The sequence below is a fragment of the Benincasa hispida genome, chromosome 3, assembly GCF_009727055.1.
Source record: "Benincasa hispida cultivar B227 chromosome 3, ASM972705v1, whole genome shotgun sequence".
NCBI classification, from domain to species: Eukaryota; Viridiplantae; Streptophyta; class Magnoliopsida; order Cucurbitales; family Cucurbitaceae; genus Benincasa; species Benincasa hispida.
The window spans coordinates 38,589,845-38,612,939 of record NC_052351.1 but is presented as its reverse complement, the minus strand read 5'-3'; the positions used below and the strand labels follow the sequence as shown (position 1 = coordinate 38,612,939).

Genomic DNA, 23,095 nt, shown 5'->3' with positions numbered 1-23,095 from the left:
AGAGGAAGTTTAAGAAAATAGTGCTATAAATGTTATGATTGATTGTATTAATTAGGCGAGAATTTATTTTTTTGAGTGAATTTCAAGAATGATCTTTATGGTGATATGTTGAATTTTATTATGTGCTACATATGGTTTACATGTATTTCAAGCTATTTTTCTTGAATGGTTTGTCATCATCAAAAGGGGGAGATTGTTGGCTTTTTGGCCCTTAATCTCAAATTAATTAATTTTAATTAATTAATTAATCAATGTTTTGATGATAACAACTCAATTTTTAATTACTAAAAATCTTAGTGTTTTAATATGTCCATAGCATAGAGCTCGGAACAACGATTCCAACACCTTTTGAACCACTCAAATCGGAGCTAAAACGAAGACGATATGACCGAAACAAGTCTATAGAGAAAATACCGTGGTGGATGACGTAGCATAACCAGACTATTTGCATGTAGACATGTGGCAGCATATTGGTTGAGTGGTGGATCATTAAGAAATTAACATATGATGGACTTTTGATTTTTGGATTGATTTAAAATAAAAAATTAAAATTTAAAAGAAAATTTAAAAGGAAAATAAATTTAATATTATTTTATGTTTGTGTCTGACGGCTAGTTTTTTACACGTGGTATGTTTTTTATTTTTGGATTGACTTTAAAAAGAAAATGAATTTAATATTATTTTATGTTTGTGTCTAACGGCTAGTTTTTGACACATGATATATTTTTTTATTTTTTGGATTAATTTTAAAAAGAAAATGAATTCAAAAGAAAAGGAATTTAATATATATTTTGTTTGTATCTAACAACTAGTTTAGTTTAAAATCTCTACCATTGATTTTTCTTTTCCAAAATCCAATAGACCAAATTAATTGTGGTTTCTAAAAATTATTCCATCTCTATATAAACCATCTTCCTCTCCAATTTTTTTTTTTTTTAAAAAACAAATTTTACATTTCATAATCCTCCAAAACTCAAAAGTTCCATTGTTGCTCTCTCTAAGTTCCCAATTTTTTTTTTCTTTTCATCTTATTCTTGAGAGAGTGTTATTGTATTGTGAGGATAAATTTGTTGAGTGCTTAAACTTGTAAATCCACTCTAGTGAGAGTTGTATTATGTTCTTCAAAAATTCCAACATTTGTAACAGTTTGATCCTAAACCGTGGAAAGGATCGGGTTTACTCTTGAACCCGTAAAAGGAGTGGTAGTATAACGGTTGGGCTCTAATCTGTAGAACGAGTCGGAAAGATTTTATTCAAATTCCCAAGAGGTGCTTGGGGAGTGGAGTAGGTCGAGTTTGACCGAACCACTATAAAAATTACGGTGTCTTCTTCTCTAACCCTTTCCTTTTTATTTTGCAATTAATTTAAGCAATTTATTGTATGTTTTAGTTTGTTCTTATTTATTTGTTAAAATTTGATAGAATTAAATTATCAAATTTTTTGTCATCTTATTTGTTGCATAATTTGAATTTTTCTTATTATTTATAAAAAGTATATTAATTAGTTTAATTGGGTTAATTTAAAAAAAAAGTTTAATTAAACCCTATTCACCCCTCCCCCCCTCTAGGGTTGACATATCGATCCAATAGACGATTGCTCATGAGAGTGAGAGATTGCTAGACGATTGCTCACAAGAGAGAGAGATTGCTAGAAGATTGAGTACCCATTTTCTATACGATAGAATAAACCTTTCTCCCACTTACTCAATCATGTAGTTCGATCGTATACTTCCTCTTTCCTTCTACCAAATTCACACAGAACACACACCTCCTGGTTTCTCACTCCTAGAACACCAAGGATGCCAAGTGGTAGTGTCGAGGGGTTGCTGTTCGAGGATCAGACAGTTCGTGATTATGACTAGAGCGAGAGGTTGCTAAACGATTGTTGACGAGAGTGAGAGATTGCTAAACGATTTCAGCGAGAGCGAGAGATTGTTGTACGATTGCTCACGAGAGTGAGAGATTTCTAGGAGAAGAGTTCTTTAAAAGTATATCTCTCAATTCCTTTTGTTTTAGTAAGAAAGCATGCTGTAATTTTCTCTATAATGCATAACTATTCTTGTATGTTTGTGAATACGTTTATTCTTTCACAATGAGTTTGGAAAGATCTTGCTTTCGCTCACTGGTTCTCCTGAATAAGAGTTCCTTCAATTGGTATTAGAGCCAGGTTGTTCTGATATTCCAAATCTATTGATGTATTGAATTGCATTTACATTCTTGGTGGGTTGTAAGCATGTCTACATTATGTTTAAGTCTTAAATGTATTTGTGGATGTGGATTAATGGAGTTTTTGGTATGATTGCCTCTGGTTAATAGAGTTTCTGGGATTAATGGAGTTTCAGAGCCAGGTCAAAATTACTGTTTTATCCCTGTAAATATATCTTGCTCCTTAAGCTCCCATTGATTCTCTATTGAACAATTGGTTTAAAGTCCAACTAATAAACCATATCCCTCTCAGTCATGAGAAGAGGGGCCCTTTGTTCAGGAGCCAGTACTTAAGGGAACAACTTATCTACTAACTCTATATTATGTAGGAGTGAATTCCATCTTCCAGGACTATGTCCCCAACTATCTATCCGGTCTTATCCCCAAAATGGGAGGCTTATTGAGCAGTATTGTTGAACTACTCTGACCTATACAGATCAAAAGATAATCCCGAACAAATAGAAGTTCATAGTTAGCTCATGATTAAGATCGAGTTACCTTAGGTCATCGAATTTGAAATAGTCAGTTTTAACAGTAAACAATCATTATAAAGGAAAGTGACTCTTTCGTGGTCCGGTCTTATGCAAATATCCTTTGCATAGAATGCCTCCACTCGCATGTCTCCACATGAATGATTTTGGGATCACATCATTTGTATCAGTATACAAAGTGGGTCGTATCCAATAGTGTCACCAGGATGAGGTACCCAACCTCATCCATATACTTATAGACCATTTTGACTATATATTAAAATTTGATCTACTTTTATGTCTCCACATAAAATTAAAGTATACATACTATAGTCATGAATTTGTTTATTGGATTTTTATAACAGAATGCAATATCGATAACATTTATTGAATCAATAACTCAATAATACTTTTATTGATAAATAAAATATGTTTCCAATATTTACGAACTGCGAATTTTAGGACATTTCCAACAAATTGGTTGTCGGAGTTGGTTGCCGGAGCTATCATCGAAGGTGGTTGTTGGAGCATGGAGTTGGTCGCCAGAGTTGTCAACAGAGGTGGTTGTCGGAGCCCAAAGTTGGTCGTCAAAGTTGTCAGCGAAGGTGGTTGTCGGAGCCTGGAGTTAGTTCTCGGAGTGTGATAGTGGTTGATGGGTGGAGCTATTGTAAACATGGGAATAAGGGAGAGTTGGGGTGGGTTGGTAAAATATACCAACTCAACTCCACCAACATTTAAAGTTGGTGGGCCAAACAATGAGTTGGTATATTATACCAACTCAACTCAACTCATGTTGGTGAGCCAAAAACCCCCTTAAGGTTGTAGGGCGATAAATCAAGCATGACTCGTTTATTTTTGTATTTATATTATTCGCCTGGGTTGATCAACTCCAAACTTAAAACTTTGTCCTTTTCTTTTTGGGATGAATGTTTTCCCATGTCACCTCGCCGTTTTTCTTGGACTTAGGTTCACCTGTGGGCTTTCGGTCTTGCTTGAAGCAACTCTTAATAACTAAAATAATATATATTATGAAATACTATAAATTTTTCTACAGTAAAGTCATATCTCGTGTAAGGTGCTCTTCTTTCAAATTAAAGGTCTAAACAAAAGTTCTAGTACTACGATAGTATCTCATTTAAAAATTGTAGAACATAAAAATAAATATATTATGTGACACACATGTCAAATGTTGAATAAAAGAGTTTTTTTTTTAATGATGTAACTGTAGTAAAACATTTTTTGGGTTATAATTTAATTTTTTTCCCCCTTTTTGGGCCAACCAAATGCACAAATGCATGCCACACACGTAAGGGGTTGAGCAACGCCCAATCCATAAATGATGTATATTACTATTTGCTTGTCATCCGCGCAGCTGCTGACGCAGCAAAGGAATATCAGTTTTCCCTCGAACTTATCTACTCTTCTCCGCCCCCATTCATGCACAATTCTTTTTTTAAATAGCTGGAAAAAAAAATCTTTTTCTTTCTTTCTTTCTTTCCTTAAAAAAATATTTATTTTGGAATCTATTTCTTGGGTCTTCAATATCCCAATCGACATTAAAATTAAAAACAATGAGTTAAATTACAAATTTATTTTTTTTAATTTTTTATCTTTTTAAAATTCATAAATATATTATTCACACAATTGAAAGTTATGAGAATTGTTTGTGAAAAATTTAAACTTTTGAAAAGATATAGTAGATATAATGAAAGTTGACACTCTTGAAAATTCATAAACCAAATAGATATAATTTACAAACACGTAAGTTATTAGGCTAAACTTGTAATATAACTTAGAATAACTTACAGAAATTGTATCAAAATAGATTTGATTACCAATTTTAATATGGAAGCTTTTAGCTTTGTATTAATTGAGTCTTTGAGCTTTAAAATGATTGTACATAGATTTCTAATTTTGTGTTCAATACATCTTTAAACTTAATTCTATATCCAATAATTATTAAACATTCCGTTCTATATCTAGTGGAGTTATTGTCCTAATTTTCATTTTCTTAAAATGACTAATCTATTGAACATAAAATGAGATTTTGATGAATTATCAAACATAAAAATCAATTTTATGTCTAATAGATTTTATAGTTAATAAATATGTCAATAATATATAAACATAAAATTTAAAGATGGTAGACATATTTCATATTTTAAAAATACATGAACATACTAAATAGAAAATTTGAAAATTCAAAGTTACATATGTGAAAGTTATCGGTGTCTAAAATTGTAATTTAGCCATCAATATATGTTTTTAGTTTTTTAGATTTGGTCGAGATCATATATGAAGATTAAGGATTAAAAAAGAAAATCTAAATTATAAAAACAAATGTCTCTAACTTATGTATTTTTTAAAAATATTGTAAACTTTAAAAGTTTCATTAATACCCTTAAATTTTAAATATCTTTATGATTAATGTAGGGATAAAAACTACTAATATTCATTTTAAAAATATCTTTGAACTTTTAAAAGTTGTATAGATACCCTTGACACTTACAATTAATTTATAAACACAAACAATCATCTACACCCAACCATCAACTCTTTTTTCTCTCTTGTTTACTCTCATTAGGTTTAGACACTCAAAGTGTCGATTCCATTAACTTAATATTTGAGAAGATTATATTAAAAAAAAAAAAATTAGAAAATCTTGATGTATAATCCTACGAGATGTATTGAGGCCCAAAAATAATTGATAAGTTAGAAAAAAAAGTTGATCTTTTAACTAATTCTTAGTGGTCAATCTCGCCTCATATGAATCGAGAAAAAACTATTTTTACGAGTTTTAAGAAAACGTGGTCAATCTCTTGGAGGTCAAGCTCGGCTCAAATAGATGTATAGATATTTGATATTTAGAATTTTAAAGTTTGATTACTTTGTATATGTATATATATATATATATATATATGATTTTAAAGTTTGGTTACTTTGTGAATGTTTAATATTTTTATTTTAAAATTGTTATAATATTTGTTTGAAGTTTGAAGTTTGCAATAAATATCTTAGATATAATTGGTATTTAGCATTTGAATTTTATGAGATTTTTCTTCATTTTAAATTTGATTACTTTGTATTGATTAATTTATAAATTATTATTATTTTCTTCAAAATTGTCATAATATTTGTCTTTATTTAAAATTTGTAATAAATATCATAAATGTTTGATATTTTAAATTTGAATTTTATGAGTTTTTAATTATAAGTCATGTATTGTATATAAATTTACATATTTTTAATTAAAAAGAAAAATTAAATTATAATCCCATAACCTAACTCAACCCAATTTGAATTTTAAGGATTGTGTTAGAGATTGTATTTAGGTTCTTTGGGTTATCCACCTAATCTATTTGAATTTTTTGGTTGATCCAAAAAACATCCTCAATTCAACCATATACACATTGAATACGAAGATAGGAACTTCCGATCCTATCACAATAGAAGTGACATTAATGCAAGAATTATGGTTAAAAACATCATAAACTTTCTTGTTGTTCAATGAGAAGTCGAACCTTCCGTCTTAAAGATGCTAATAGGTGCATTAGCATTGTCCATTGGGCTCCCATTTGAAAAAAAAAAAAAAGAAAAAGAAACGTAAGAATGGGGGTGGATATTTTGGGGGCTAAAGTTGTAATTTATTAAAGTTAGTAAAGATATTCCGCGGTCTTTGTTTCGTCATCGTCGCGCTATATTGGGCTGGCTATACTTCCATTTTGGCTGCTTCCAGCCTGGCTTTCCCGATTTTTATTTCTTACTATTATTCTCTTTTCTTTAAAAAATAAAATAAAATATGTCTAATTATTTTGATTTTGTCCCGTTTCCTTGTTTCTTCCCCTCTCTCTCCTAATTTCATTTTCTCGTTCTTTATTATATCTCTGAACTCTTCGGTAGATTCTTCTTTCTTAAGATTCTTCTTCCTTTTTTTTTTTAATCTCCAATCCGTTTCTGAAAAGGAAAAAAAACCCTCAATCCCCTTCATTCTTCAGGTACAGTTTTCTTCGGACTTTGATCTTCATTTTATTTTTCTCATTTGTCTTGTTTCTGTTCTAGTTTTCCACGTCTTGTTTTGGGTTATGATGTTATCAATTTTAGGTAAATTTTAAATTTGCTGAATCCGTGTATCTGTTCGTTTCTAGGGTGTAGAGAGACGAGATTTCTATGGTTTTGTTGTTGTCTAATTCTTATGCGTTGATGATTTTAAGAATCTTCATCATCTGATTCATTTCCCTGTCTGTTTCTATTTTTCTCGATAACCAAACAGCCAAGTTCATCGATCTTCTTAATCTACTTATTTTCTGCTGATCCTGATTATTCGATCGTAATCTCCGTCTGCAAACGAATGTTTGATTTCGACGGATTTCGATTTTCTCTGTTCTGGATTGCTAATTTTAGGGTTTTGCCTTTTTAGATCTGTAGAACAAAACTGCGCGATCCGTTGTAAATCCGAAAACGTGAGGTTGTGAAGAAGAAAGACATGGCTGAAGAGCACAGATGCCAAGCACCTGAAGGCCACCGTCTCTGCGCCAACAATTGCGGCTTCTTCGGTAGCCCAGCTACCATGGATCTCTGCTCCAAATGTTACAGAGATTTCCGTCTTAAAGAACAAGAACAAGCCTCCACCAAATCCACCATCGAAGCTGCTCTCTCGGCCTCATCATCTCCTTCTCCCTCCTCTTCCCCAATCGATCCTCCCCCCGTTTCCCCTGTTGTTGCCTTGTCCCCGCCGGACGCCACCACAGATCTGACCATCCCTCCCCTTGTGGCGGTTAGATCTGAGGCCGCAAACCAGCCAAACTCTAATCTGAATCCGAACCCGAACTCGAACCGTTGTTCATCTTGCCGTAAGAAGGTGGGTTTGACCGGGTTCAGATGCAGATGCGGAACCACGTTCTGTGGGGCTCATAGGTACCCGGAGAAACACGGCTGCACCTTCGATTTCAAGTCAATCGGAAGAGAGGAGATCGCTCGAGCGAACCCCGTCGTTAAAGCCGATAAACTGGAAAGGATTTGAGCGATTCCTTAGGCCCTTATGACTCTACCATGGTGACGATTGAGAGCAAATTTCACGGTGGCTCATCATCCAATCATCTTCGCCGCCGTCGAATCTCTCTCTCAGCCATTCGATCTCCCTTCAACGTCGCACTCGATGATGATGCTACTCTCTCTCTCTATCTCTCCCTCTCTATCTCTCTCTATCTCGCTACAATATAAAAATAAGTGTGGAAGATGGGTTTTCTTGTAGAAAAAGAATTTCAATTTTTTCCCTTTTGATTTCAGAATTGAAAGTATCATCTTTACTTCCATTGAATCATGTTCATCTTTTTTCTCTGCTAAAACCACCCATTGAACTCCTAAAACTTCATACATATATTCATCACTGGAAACACAAAACTAATGCTAAATTAGAAACTCTGTGAGCTGAGCTTGTTTGAACATTGGTATGTTTAATTTGCTTAATGTTTTATCAACGTTAGGAAATTGTTAATTTTTGTAATAGCTCACCAATGTTCATCCTTAGGCTTATGGGGCAAATGGGGCTGCGTGTGCAATGTATTTAGTCCTTTATGTCTTACAATATGTGCGTTGGTTGGTTGATCGATAGCCACACTTCTGTCCAGGTCAATTTTGCTATGGATTTGTTTTAATTGGTCCACGATATCACTTGTAAATGTGTCGGCCAAAAAAAAGAGGATAATTGGGTTTGTGGGATGTCATCATTATGCTACGTGTCACTTTAATGTTGTTTAGCATGCCACATCATATGCATGCATCATCACCCTAATGTAGAATTGCAATGTAACACTCATCTTCTTGTTATGTTCCTAGGCACCCTTTGATGGAACTAAGAAAACCTCTTTGATCTTCCTCTTGAAAAATACTTCGTGCATCTCGAACGACAATACATTCCATTAAATATGTGATAAATTTTATTTTATTTTTTTCTTTTTTAGAATATTTTAACATTTTTTTTTATCTAATAGTGGAAAGAGATATACAAAGATGGGAATTAATATAACATTATATTAGATACACCAAGTATTATTTTTTTACTAATATAATGTTATACAGGTAACTTATTTTGTACTCCCTTTGATTATAAAGTACTTGAAAAAGAAGTGACTAAATCACAATTTTCATTCGAAGTCATTTTTCTATCTTATACCTAAGTATATTTTAGTCTGATTTCTTTTTGGGTAATAATGTATTTTTCTTTTTTCTCAACAGTTTTACTGGGTCATTTTAAATGGAAAATCTCGTTGAAATTCATGAGTAGCGATGAAACGCCCCTTTTTACCTTGGAACAAAGTTTGTTTATTTTTATTTCGTTTTTTCGTTTTTTTCGTTTTGTTTTTCGTTTTTTTTTTTTTTTTTTTGGCTTCTTTATTGTTTTTTTTACCATGTTAACTTGTTACTTTTTGCTGTTCAATTATTCCTCCCTTCACTCTCTCCCCTTTTAAGATGAGCTTTAGTTAAAATTTGACTTAATGTGCACAAAAATAAATTCTAGGTGGACTTTTGCATGGAGTACAGTTATTATCCATTATTGTTACTGGACTTTAGGACCTAGACTCGTAATCAATCTATGGAGATAAAAGAAATGTGGACCCACTTCATTACGAAGTTGTAATTGAAGCCTCTGGAATTAATCTGTACCATTACAGCTGATAGGAGCGTATGATCGGTTGTATTACTATTGATTATTGGGTGGGATTCATTCCTCTTTTTGTGTGGACTCTTTAGAATTGGCCTCTCTCACTTTTTTCATTATCGCGTATGCATACGGTTCGTAATGGATAATATGAAACAAACATCGATGTCCTTATAGAAACCAATGATTAGTATCGATGTGGATGAATATCAAACAATAATATCGGTAGTATTGATTTGTAAATGGAATTGACAATGTGCATGTGCATGAAATATTCCGTTGCCATTTAGATTGATGTGATGAAATGCCTTATGTTGTACTCTTTATTATGAATATTCCTTAATTTAGAGTATACCTCGATATCATCTGAGTGTTGAACTTAGGGACATGCGATTAAAACGTGCGATAAGATTTTGCTCGATCTTGATGTAGTGTTTTGATTATAAAGTAGGCGATGGAAATGTATGCATCTATCCTATTTAATCTAGGTAATGAGATAAATGAAATGGATGCAATGATAATTGCAATTCAAAACAAAGTAGTGTGCGGCGAGAGCGAATGAAGTAACAATAAATGAATAGGGTTGAGAAAAGATTCATCAACATTTTCCTAAGCAATGTATAAGTTATGCTTTCATGTCAGAAACTCATAACTAATGAATTTCACCTCTCGATTTTTTATGCCACACTACCATATTTCTAGGATGCATGCAGTAAGTTTTGATTGCGAAAGACTATTTTTATCTCTAAAGTTACTTCTTTCCTTATTAAGCAGGTTCCATTTCTGCGTCCTTTTCTCAAGGCGTTGATTGTTTTATACTTACATCAATATCTCGATCTAGTTTTAGCAACTTAATAAGCACACGTTAGAACAAGATGAATGCCTACTTATGCATGACTAAGTGAAAAAATGTTAGCTACTATATGGAAGGAATTGCATTCATATTAAGAATAGTGTTCTTAAATCACTATACTTAACATAAATATGAAGGAACAAAAGAGGCAAGAAATAAAAGGGAAGTGAAGAAATCAAGCCATAAGTGATAATCTCTTGCTCCCTTAGCGGTGGCTGTTTTATGCTGACTGCAATGATCTGGAGGAACTCCCTCTTCTTTATTGAACAATTATCGAGCTCTCACTCAAAATTCTCACAAGAAAAGCTTGGAGAAATGGGAGTTATGGAGGGTTAGGATGGAGTTTTGACAGAACTTCCCCTCTCTCAAATTGAGATGAAGTTGTTTTCGATTTCTTGAATGGGTTATTTATAGGCGTCAAAAAGTGGTCATCGCCTCTTTCTAATAATGGTCTGACGCCTCATATTAAATTCCATGCCTTGTGTGTCGCTTGCTATGCGTCAGAGATCCACTGGCTATGCAATGAACCTATCACATTGGCCACCAACTTGTTTCGTTAACTTGACTTCCATCGCCCACACATTTGTCGTTTTCTGTTTGTCGTGTTTTTCTTCATCGCGTGGTACTATGTGTTGCAAAGTTGGTGTTGAACTGATGCGTTTTCGATTACAGCTTGTTTCATTTTCTTTTTCATTCATCCTGTGTCCAAAAGTGACATATTTCATACTTTTTCAAGGATTACTAGTTTTGTAATCTCATGATTGCAAAGTATAATTATTCGTGTGGATTCTTTGTCAAGCTAATGCATTTTCCTTTTATTTTTCTTAATTGTTTTCGAAAAAAAAAAATCCAGAATAACTTGTATTCCTATAAGTTATCACACCCCCAAATTTAAAACAATTCTTGTCCTCAAATATGTACTTAAAGTCTCAATATATATCTCAACTCGTCTGACGCATCAGCTAGACCTCTCAAAGCTCTTTCTAATTCAAGATTTATTAGATTCACGTTTTTTCTTCGCTTTATTTTTGTACCTATGGAAATATTTCTAGACATTAGATGTGGCAAGCTTATTCTTTAACCCTTACTCATTTCCAAGACTATCTAATATTTATTTTCCAAATATGGCCTTATAGTTTAAAGTTGACAAAAATTTCTCCTTGATATTTTATCTTTTTTTTTCTTTTTCTTTATGTGTTGATCCAGGCATCTCACCTTCGTTTTGACTTGCCTTCATGGGTGTCATGCAGACATCCAACTACGAGCAAGGTTCCCTTCTCAGACTTAACTCATGCCTTTGCAAATTTCTTTTTAATATAGACAGTGGAGTTGCGACCTTTTCTGTGTTGATCATGATTCCAACCTTCGTTTTGGCTTACCCCACGGGTGTCATCCTGACATCCAACTACGAGCAGGTTTCAATCTCAACCCCATTTTTGTATGAAATATAAGGAGATTTCAATTTTTTTTTTTTTTAAATATTTAGCTCAAACCTCTCCCACCCCCAAATTTAGAAGGCAACAAGGTACTCATTGCTGAAATTGAATTATGTAGTTGCTTTTGAAATATTTTGCAAAAGAGGTTGAGATAAAGCTTGCACGCATACTAATTGCAAGAAATGTTTCCTAAGGCAACATTTTAAGGCTAAGTACTAAATACTTATCATAACAAATCAAGTATTAGCTAGCACAAGTATCATCATTGACGTTATTGGAAAAACATATCAAAGCAAGGAGAAATATCAAGAAATCAGTATACATAAACAAGGGACAAATGCAAAGAAAAGACATGCGGTTAATGAGCAATTTGTCAATTCATTCAATTCGACTAGTATATAAAACGATTTAAGAGTACAAAACATTGAATGAAAATATTAAAAAAAATTCTACAAAAACACCACAAATTTAGTTTCCTCCCGCATTGTTACTATTATTAGGTAGGGGAAGAAAGACTTCTTCTTCTGGGAAGTGTAGTGGTTGTTGAAGATGCAACGGGATAGTGGGGCTAGTGAGCAGTTAAGCAAGTACTTCTTGGATGTATTGCAAGGTGAAACAGAATTTCTCATGTTGCAATCACTGCGTCTGATGCCGGATGAAGTTTCCCATCAGAATCTGTTGGCAGTGAACTTGCCGAATTTGATGCTAAACAAATTCTCAGAGCTCGCGTTCTCGTTTTGTGAGCTCTTGGTGCTGTCACATAATTGTGGCTTGTTGGCACGTTACCTCATCAAGGCCTCCTAGGAGTGGCTCTCGGACATCATCGTGCAAGAATTTGTACAACTCATCGAAGTCTTTGTGCTCATTTTCAGACATTTGAGGAACATTGTGCTGAGTTCACTCTTCGGTAGGTGGTGGACGCTTGCTAGCCCCACCAACGCCTGATCCTTCCCCTTAGTGAAAAATAGGAGGAAGAAGGCTTGAGTCATCAGTAGAAAATGTTGAGAAATGGATGCCTAGAAGATGTTACTCCTTAGAAATTAGAGCTTTACCCTTGGTTCTTTCAGGTGGTGGAGGAGGTGTGTTTTTCCTTGGCTCAAAGGGTAGTTGGGGATAGAAAAGATCTCAGTGAGGATAGAAGGGTACTCATTTAGGTAAATATTGAGGCTAGGCAACTCGTTTCTTAACCACTTTTGAGGCGATGAGATGATCACAACCTCAGAGTCACGAGTGGGCGATGGAGTTTGTCGTCTATGCTGCGATAGAAGGGATCTTTCTTCAATTTCTTCTCTTTTTTCAGGCTCAAGGTGGAGGGATGGTGACCGCCTATTCTCTTCAATCCTTGGTGACTCAATCACAACTATTTCTTCTACAGGTGAGGACGATGGGTTGTTTGGCTCTGTGGTCTCGGCAAACTTCTTTGTCAGCCTTCTTCTTTTAGGCTGTGACAGTTGTGACTTGTGAAGGGGCACCTTTTGATACTGAGAAGGTTGCTTCTTAGGATTTTCTTGCTTGATCGCCTTATGCTAAAGTGGTGAGTCCTTCAACAGCCTATGGAGAATATTATTTGTGATGATTCCTCACACAAGTATTTCTTCAGTTTCTTCAAACATTCCCCGAGTTGCACTGAGCTTGGTCACTAAGAAGGGAAAGAACAGCTGTCCCCTTGGCTTATAGAATATGGCCCTAATTTGGACTGTAATGATGCATACAACATCAATAGTGATACATCGCATGATGTAGTAGATCGCCATGACTCGATCCCTAGAGATGGAGATGTCATGCGTGGTGGGGAGTAGGTTTCTTGTGAAACCCGGATTTCAATTTTTCTACATAAGTAGGTAATTAAGGGAATTAACTAAGTATAAGTTAAATCATATGTTGAAGAAAAGGAAAAATCTAAGTGTTGAATAGATTTTTCTTTGAGTAACTTTAAGTTGAGGCTTAACTAGTAAAAATTTGGCTAAGTGTGAAGTCAAAAGAAACCATGCGTTTGACGTTAGGAAACATTAACGCATGAGGTGTTATGGTTGATGCCCTAAAGTCTTGTGTCTTGTAGTTTGTAAATAGTTTGTGCGAACGCTTGTGATGTATAATATATGATATTTTACTTCACTTCTTGATTTTGCTCAGTTGAATGTTTTATTTGCTTTACCACAAATCAATAAACCTAAAATCCCTAGTTATCTAGATGTAACTTAAACATGTATGTGGTGACATACAAGTGGATCATGTCTTAAGTGATAACCAAAATGGTCTGTAATATATGGATAAAGAAGGGAAACCTTATCCTAAAAACAGTACGGATGCGGCTCGCTTTGTGGAATGGTCACAAGTGTTGTGATTTGTCACAGATGGTCTGATCCTGATCATTCGTGTAGGGGACAGGCGAGCGGTGGTGTCCTATACAAAGAGTTTGTATAAGACCTGACCACAAAGTGTTAACATCTCGTTATATAACACCGTTCATGACAGAGACTTCACTTCACTAGGATGATCATAGGTAATATGACCTCAATCCTGAGTGAGTTGAGAACTCCTACCATTGAGGGCGGTTCTTTGATTTGTACGGGTGTGAGTATCCATGTCGCCAACTCAAACCTACCACTTTGGGGGTTCGTCTGATTTGGTAGCTGGGAACTCAGCTACACAAGATGGAATTCACTTCTTCTCCAAAGCAGGGGCAAGTAGATAGATAACTTCCTTAAGGGCTGATTCCAGGGCTTGAACAATGTGGCACCACATACATTCTCTTGGCTCGAGAGGTGTTTACACATAGTTGGACTATGATGTATTATTCATTGGAGGAATCAATGGTACTTAAGAACTGAGATGAAACTATAGGGGCAAAACGATAAATTGGCCCAGTTGTACTTACGAGCATCTGTGAAGGGTCATTGTACTCATGATTAGTTATATCCGATGGACACAAAAATATATCTGTGGTAAGAAAAGTTCAGCCATTGGTCTTTAGTGGAATGTCTGACAGTTAACGAATGGTGGATCTCGTGGCTAAAGAGTTTAGTCAGCTATTCACGTACCGTTGGAGCTTCGAGCCATAGGTTCATAAGGTCCCCTTGGTAGCTTGGATAAAGTTGAGAATCAGTTTTTGGGTCAGTTTGAAATGTTCAAATTGACAAGAGGCAGTTCGATTATATATGATATAATTGAACTGGTTAATTATATATGATATAATTGACTAAATGTATGAGATACATTATTTTGGAGGAAAATAGATATAAATATGATTTATATCAAGTAGAGGAGAAATTACTATAGTAGATATATGATATCAAACTATAAGTTAAGAATATAATATGATTATATTCATTATTTAATTAAATAGGCGGTTATAAGATAATTGTTCGAGAATTTCTCTGGAATCGTGCGAAAGTGGACAAATTGAATTCGGTTATTGTAATTGAAGAATAAAATGAAAATTGGTTTCATTTTGTAAGAGACGCAGAAATTCGCTCATGGTATGAATCCATACGATCGCTTAACGTTGAGAGCCTGTATGATAGCGCCCATCGTTCTAAACAATTGCACACCCGTGCACTAAACGATCGCACGTGATTTCTAAATGATCGGTTACTTTTTCTAAACAATCGCTTAGCATGCCGAGCAGACCTAAACGATCGCTTATTATTTGCTAGACGATCGCTTAGTAAAACCTAGATGATTGTGTATCTTTTCCTAAACGACAAGCACCCGACTATACGATAGGCATCTACTATCTCCCACTTGCTTGTTTGTACTATACGATCGTCTTTTCCTCCTCCCTCTACCAATTCTATCAAATTCCACCATTTGAATTCTCACTCCGAGAATACCAAGGACTTTGGGTGGTGGTGTCGTCCCCAGTTGCTGTTGGTTCGTACATTGCCGTTCGTGTAAACGACCGTGGTACTGTTAAGTGACTGCTTGCTAGGCGATAAAGAGCATAGAGGAGTTGCTTCCACTGGACTGAGTTCTAGTGAAGATTGTCTTCAACTGGTATGTTTACTCAGTCTTTTGTATTTTATTTGTTAAAGCATGCCTGTAATTAGTGTTACAATGCATATCTATTTGTTAGAATGTATGTATGGTAATTCGGTCACAATGAAATCAGAAAGATCTGCATGCGCTCATGGATACTCTTGTTCATGAGTTCTTTCAATTAGTATCAGAGCCAAGTTGCTGATATTCCAATTTCATTGATGCAAAGAATTGCATATACATTCGTGGTGGGTGCATATCTACTTTTTGTTTAATTATTAAATTATTTGTGGATGTGTGGATTAATGGAGTTTTCTAGGATGAAACCTCTGTTTGATTAATTCTTTTGTGTTTTCGATTAATTGTAAAGGCCCCTGTGTTTTCGGGCATAGTTAATTGTTATCGAGTCTATAATTCAAAGTTAGTTTGAGTCTTGAGTCATTCGTGAAGAAGTTCGGAGCAAGGGTTGCTGTTCTTCGAGAAATAAGACGATCGAGAGTTGATCGGGTCGTGTAAACGATGAGGTAAGAGATCGCTAAGTATCAGATGCTCGGGTGTAGTTTAATGCGCGCGTGAACTAGACGATCGTTTAACCCAACAAGCTTCATCGCTTGGTAACTGATTAAATGATCGCGGAGTATCGCATGGTAAATCGTTTACCTTTCGCCGCGTTAAGTGATCACCTAGATGATCAGGCTTTGCAGCCTCGTTGTCATCTAAGCGATCGTTTAGTTTTTCGTGCTATCATTTAGTGTGCATTAAGCGATCATTTACCTGCGGCGTTTACTAAACGATGGAGTTTCAACTGGCGGTTCAAGACCCGATTCCCCTGTGAACTGGTTTGCTCGATAGGAAATGTAATAGATAGAGTTATTTCATTCCAATTTTTGTAAAGGTTCATCCTGATCCATTAATCTTTGGTTTAGTACATGAGATGTATGGTTATTTATATGTCGTATGGTATGCACATATAGTAAATCCCACCTTAGGTTATGCATTGGTCATGCATCATCTCTTTATTGTAAATGTTATAATTTATAGAAGCATGATTTAATTATGTAAGAGCATGCTCATGCATCATATAATATAAGAGTTATATTTATGCATCCATAAAAAGCATTGACATGCATCATCTTTATATTATAATTGTTATAGTATAAGGGTGTATGGAAAGTATGTTTGCTTGATTATTACACGTATATAAAAGTTATGTATAGTAATGACCGAACATTGTATGAAGCATGACACTTAGGTTTCTTTATAAGCGTTATAAACACCTAGTTATGCACAATGTGTTTTAATTGTTTTTTTTTAATGGTTAAAGAGAAATTCGAACTAAAAGCAATAAGAAATACATGCATGCTCACTTAAGTTTAATTCATGGCTTTAAAATGTTTAAAACTTGGATAGCATAGACCTAAGATCACGGTTCTAATATGATTAACAACTCTTAGACTTCAATCTTTTAATCAATTTAATAGTATTAAATTGACTAATAAAAGGTTAAAGTGTAGCAAATCTATCTATAAGGAACCTTTTGTCTAAGGAGGGTTCTGTCTAGGCTGGGGTATTTAAGTTGACGGAAACATAACACCCCTACCTGGGAACCTACGTGGAAAGGTGAATTAGATAGATTTGGTGCATGCATGCAAGTTAAGAACAGTCCATTAAAGTGTTTAAATGTGAATACTTGAACTTGTTTATTTCATAGACAAAAGTTGTTTATAAGCGACTTAAAGAAATGACTTAGACTAAAATCAGTAGCCGGATTGTCTAGGTTAATGAACCCCTAGGTAGAACATTCAGTGGGAGGTACTTGGGGCATATGATGCATCATTTAAACCTTTCACGTTTCTTCTATATAGTCCATACCGTGAGATTTACCTTTGGCCTTATGGCACCTTGGGAGTGTGCCCTAAAGGATGGTGTTTGGGTAGGTCAATATCAAGGTGGATGGAGAGAGTGTTCATAGTAAGTGGGAGCAGGAAGTGCGACAACATATCCCACGGTCTCCCTCGTTGGATTGAATAAAGTTACTGTGCATCACCTCGAAGCACCTTGGGAGTGTCCCCCTATAGGATGACAGTTTTGCGCGTTTCTTTATTTGATCTTCTGTAAGAGGATAAAGTTACTTAGTCTCTTGTCCTAATCTGCTTCTTCCCTATGTGGGCTTATTAGGGAAGGACTCTGGCACCGAAAGCGAAAGGTCATACTTACGTGGAATAGTTAAAAGTTAATAGTTCTGGACCAAATAAATGGTGGCTGTTAGGTTCAGTTCCAAGAGTTAGTTATGCCTAATGGTTGAGAATGTCTCATCCCAGTAAAGGGGCATCTGATCACCCCACCAGTGACGTTTCTCCTGCCTCGCTGGGACATTATTGCAAAATAGAAGTCTTACATTTAGGGTACTTGAAACTGTTTTGCAAAATTAATTGGGTAAAATGTGGTTTAGAAAAATCTATTAAAAGTTTTGTTCATTTTTCAGCAACAAGTTTTGAAAAATGACCATAGCCGCAATTGCTTTGGTTAGCATCGAAAAATTAACTGGCGATAATTTTTCGACATCGAAACTCATGATCATGACAATACTAATCATTGAGGATCTCATATTTGCCCTTACGGAGGCCTGTCCTCTTATTCTAGCTCCGAATACTGCTCGAAATGTTCGAGAAGCATACGAGAAATGAACATGAGCAAATGAGAAGGCCCAAACCTATATCTTGGCAAGTCTTAATGACGTCTTAGCCAAGAAGCATGAGCCCATGGTCTTAGCGCGTGAGATCATGGAGTCCCTACAGGGATGTTTGGACAACCGTCTGAACAGCTCAAGCATGAGGCTCTTAAGTATATATTCAACTCCAAAATGGACGATGGTGCTACATGATAAGCGTGAGAACTAGACGATAGGCGAAGCGCTAGACGATGGCGCTACACGATAAGCGTGAGCACTAAACGATAGACGAAGCACTAGACGATGGCACTACATAATAAGCGTAAGAACTACAGGATAAGCGGGTGCGTTAGACGATAAGGTCAGTGCTACACGATGAGCGATAATGAGAGATACACGATGAGCGACAACGAGATCATTAGGTGATAAGCGACAACGAGAGATCACAAGATGATGGAGCTATGCGATGGGGCATATGCACTATGCGATAGGTGGAGACACTAGATAATGAGCGACAGCGAGAGGGCCGGATGATGAGCGACAGCGAGGGGCTTGGATGATGAGCTACAATGAGAGATTACTAGGTGATAAGCTATGCGATGAGTGCAAGAGCTACACAATGAACTAGACGATATGTTTATGCGTTGCTGAGGCTTGCGGTACACAAGGCTAATGGATTCACCCAGACAATTGGCTAAACCGAGAAGAGGTTGACCTTGAGTTAGTAGGAGGTGGACAAATAGAGTTTCATGCAAAGAAGTCTTATGCATGAGGAAGACAACTCAAACTTCATGCAAGTAGGTGAGTGGCATGGACGTAGGTGAGTGGCATGGGAGTAGGTGGTGGCAAAGCTTTGTACAGACACTCCAAAAGTTTCTAAAAAAGGAGGTTTCATGCATTGGGGACTTTGTGAGATGATGAGGATCAATTCCTAAAGCCTATAAATGCGACCACAAGTCTTCTCTTCTGTTCATAACACAAATTCTTTTCAAAGTATATTAGGAAGAGTGTTTGAGAGTAGATTCAGAAGAAGCTATACGTTGATCAAGTGGTTTCAAGAGGAGGAGATGCTATCGGACAGTGAGGTCTTGAAGTAACATCAGCCACTTGAAATCTCTGAGAGTCTAGTTTTCAAGGTAGGCCTGCCAAAGAAGAAGCTCCAAGGAATCAGGTTGGAGAGTGAGGATTCCGGCCAAACCATGAGAAGTTCTGAGCTGAGATTTTAAGGTAAACTTCTTGAGACATTCTTTAACATGTTTGTAGAAGGACATCTCTCAAAATAAGATCTGGAACTATGAGTAATCTAAGCTTGAAGTTGAATATGGACTTTAGGGTTTAAAAGGGAGTCTGAGGAAACCAAGGAACTTCTAGAGAGAAACATTCCTACCCTACCAAGGTGAGTGGTAATTTCCTGTAAGTCTTAAGCATATCTTTTAGAGTATATGTATATGCTTATGTTGTGAATGAGTAATTAGGATGAGAATGAGAATATGTGATTGGGATGGTCAGGGTGTCAATAAACCTAGTTATTGAATCCGGAGTAGAACCTCACGGGATGGTCAGGGGACCAAGAGGTTTAGTTCCTGAGCCTATGGGAGGAACCTCATATGGGATGGTCAAAGGATCGATAGGCCTAGTTTCTGAGCCCATAAACAGGGATCTATGTGCATATAGGGAGCATAGGAGAGTATGCGTTTATGATTAGTAACAGTTTAACTATCTACTATGTGTGTAGGTAGAGTTGAAAATAGACTTGTATGTCTAGTACCAGTTTAACTATCTACCATGTGCATAAGTAGAACAGACTCATTCAAGATTTAGGTTTGAGTATTAACCTCGTATTTGTGATATGCTTGTATATTTATGAGTTGAAATAGACTCTAGAAGTTGCTTACCATTCACTGAGCTTCTTGAATCTCATTCTTTTCTTTCATGTTTTTCTTCCCAGGTAGCGAAAGGTGAGGAGTTCCAGGGTGTTGCTAAGGTCAAGATCCACCACACCATAGTCACACTTTCAATTTTAGAGTTGTTGTTGTAAACTTTGTAATTAAGTATGGGAGTTATATAAACGTTATACTATTTATAATAAAATAAGTTTAGTCAAACAGTTGTTGTTTATATCCTTGGCTTAAAGTTTTATGAGAGTACAGAGGTTCAGACGGGCAGTATGTATCACAAAAGAGTGGTATCTTTGGTCCGTCGCACCTCCCCTCGAGCTTAGAAGGCAGGCTTGGGAGAGGGTGTGACATTTCTTTTGATGAAGTAAAACCATACGTTCGCTTCTGGGGTGAGGCTATGTGGTGACAGTGTTTTGATCCTTTTTGTTGAGACTGTCTCCTTTGTCCCAAGCTTGGCTACCACCCTCAAAGCTTCTTTCATTTTTTCTTGTGTTGGTTCTTCAATGATTCTATTGCTTTCGGTCTGGGGATCTGCGATTAGGTTGAAGAGTGTGTTGATTCGTTTGACGCCGAATCCAATCTTTTGATATCTAATCTTGGAGACATATTTGCTGTCATGAGGGGTCTCTTCAGAGAATGTGTGGACCACTCGTGGTTTCAACTTTTGCAGTCCTTCACAAAATTCCCACCACCTCATGTTGCTTTCTACATTCATTATGAAAGTGGGAAGTGGACCATATTTGGGGAAGAATCCCATATCCAATAATAGCGGTGATCACTTCTTCAATGCCTTCCTCTCTGTTACCTCAATGGGCACTTTGGCTTTATCTTTTATTTTCTCATTAGGGCCAACAGATACCCTACTTCCCTTGCCTCTTTCTTTTGTCGATGTGGTCCCTTTATTCATCGCTTTGTTTTCAGATTTCTTAGGCTGCTTTTTCCTTGCAGCCTCTCTTTTTTCCTCCTTTCCTTTCGATCACCACCCTTTTTGGCGATCTAGCGATGCTCTCCTCCATCTCTTATTATATTTATAACCTGTAGTTTAATATTATTGGGGTTGACGCCCTAAACTCTCGTTGGGTCCTATAGTTTGTAAATATTGTATTGAATAAATGCTTGTGATGTAATAATATATGATATTTTCTTCACTATTGTCTATGAAACATGGGATGTTTTATTTGCTTTACCACAAGCCAATAAACTAAGATCCATAGTTGTCGTTCTAATTTAAGCATGTATGTGGAGACATACAAGTGGATCATGCCTTAAGTGATAACCAAAATGATCTGTAGTATATAGATATATAAGGGAAACCTTATCCTGGTGACGGTACGAATACGACCCACTTTGTAGAATAGTTACAAGTGTTGTGACTTGCTACAGATGGTCTGATCCTGATCAATCATGTGGAGACATACAATTGGGGGCATCCTATATAAAGGAGTTTATATAAGACCGAACAACGAAGTGTTATAGTCTCGTTATATAACGTTGTTCATGACAGAGACTTCACTTCACTAGGATGACCATAGGTAACATGACCTTAATCTTGAGTGAGTTGGGAACTTCTGTCTTTGAGGGTGGTCCTTTGATTTGCATGGGTGCGAGTGGCCAGATTGTCGACTCAAACCTACCACTTTAGGGATTCGTCTGATATGGGAGCTGGGAACTTAGCTACACAAGATAGAATTCACTCCTTCCACGAAGCAGGGGTAAGTAGATAGATTGCTCCCTAGATCAAGGAGAAGAAGAAGGCTAAGGCCAAGGCCAAACAAGGTAAATATGATTTACTGGTTTTGGAAACGTGTTTAACAAAAAATGATGATTCTGTCTGGATTATTAACTCAAGGGCCACTAATCATGTTTGTTCTTCTTTTCAGGGGATTAGATCCTGGTGGTAGCTAGAGGCTGGAGAGATGACGATGCGAGTAGGCATCATGCATGTTGTCTCAGCTGTGGCAGTGGGAGGGATCCAGTTGACTTTACAGAAGAAGTTTATAATTCTGAATGATGTTTATGTAGTTCCCAAGTTAAAGAGGAACTTGATTTCTATAAAGTGCCTGATACAGTGTAATTATACTCTTAATTTTCAATTGAATAAAGTGTTTACTCATAAAGATGGAGTTGAAATCTATTTAGTAAATCTGGAAAAATATGTTCAGCAAATATGGAAAATAATTTGTATGTGCTAAGGCCGTTAGCAACGAGTTCCCTCCATAACATAGAGATGTTTAAAACTGTCGTAACTCAAAATAAACAACAAAAGGTTTCTTCAAAAGAAAATGCCCAACTTTGGCACCTTCGATTAGGGCACATCAATATCAATAGGATTGAGTGGTTGGTGAAGAATGGACTTCTAAGCAAGTTAGAGGAAAATTCTTTACCGATGTGCAAATCTTGCCTTGATGGTAAGATGACTATAAGACCTTTTACTTGAAAAGGTTATCGAGCCAAAGAGCCTCTAGAGTTAGTGCATTGTAACCTTTGTGGTTTGATGAATGTGCGAGCCAGGGGAAGCTATAAGCATATCATCACTTTTATTGATGATTACTCTCGGTATGGGTATGTTTATTTAATGCAATGGAAGTCCGAATCCTTTGAAAAGTTCAAAGAGTTCAAGGCTGAAGTTGAAAACGCATTGGATAGACGGATTAAAATACTTCAATTCGATTGTGGTGGAGAGTTTTTGGATTATGGGTTCCAAAACTATTTGATAGAACATGGAATCGTTTCCCAACTCTCAACGTCGGGTGCACCTTAGCAAAATGGTGTAGCGGAGAGAAGAAATAGAACCTTGTTGGACATGGTTCAGTTGATGATGAGTTATGCTTCCTTACGAGACTCGTTTTGGGGTTTTTCAGTGGAGACTGCAGTGTATATTCTCAATTGTGTTCCTTCTAAGAGTGTTGCGAGAACACCTTTGGAGT

The 23,095-nt window shown here is 36.1% G+C and overlaps 1 protein-coding gene and 1 long non-coding RNA gene across 2 annotated transcripts; both read left to right on the top strand.

Annotated features, from left to right (window-relative positions):
* Positions 1-6,493: 6,493 nt before the first annotated feature.
* On the top strand, positions 6,494-8,047 carry LOC120073734 (zinc finger A20 and AN1 domain-containing stress-associated protein 4). Its single transcript, XM_039026550.1, has 2 exons — positions 6,494-6,669; positions 7,092-8,047. The coding sequence occupies exon 2, from the start codon at positions 7,158-7,160 to the stop codon at positions 7,692-7,694; it is 537 nt and encodes a 178-aa protein (XP_038882478.1). The 5' UTR covers positions 6,494-6,669; positions 7,092-7,157; the 3' UTR covers positions 7,695-8,047.
* Positions 8,048-14,876: 6,829 nt separating this feature from the next.
* On the top strand, positions 14,877-20,375 carry LOC120073735. Its single transcript, XR_005480785.1, has 2 exons — positions 14,877-15,617; positions 20,219-20,375. It is a non-coding gene; the product is annotated as an uncharacterized LOC120073735 (long non-coding RNA).
* The last annotated feature ends 2,720 nt before the right edge of the window (positions 20,376-23,095 follow it).

Coding starts and splice junctions, on each gene's coding strand:
- LOC120073734 (XM_039026550.1), top strand. CDS start 7,158: ATGGCTGAAGAGCACAGATGCCAAGCACCTGAAGGCCACCGTCTCTGC.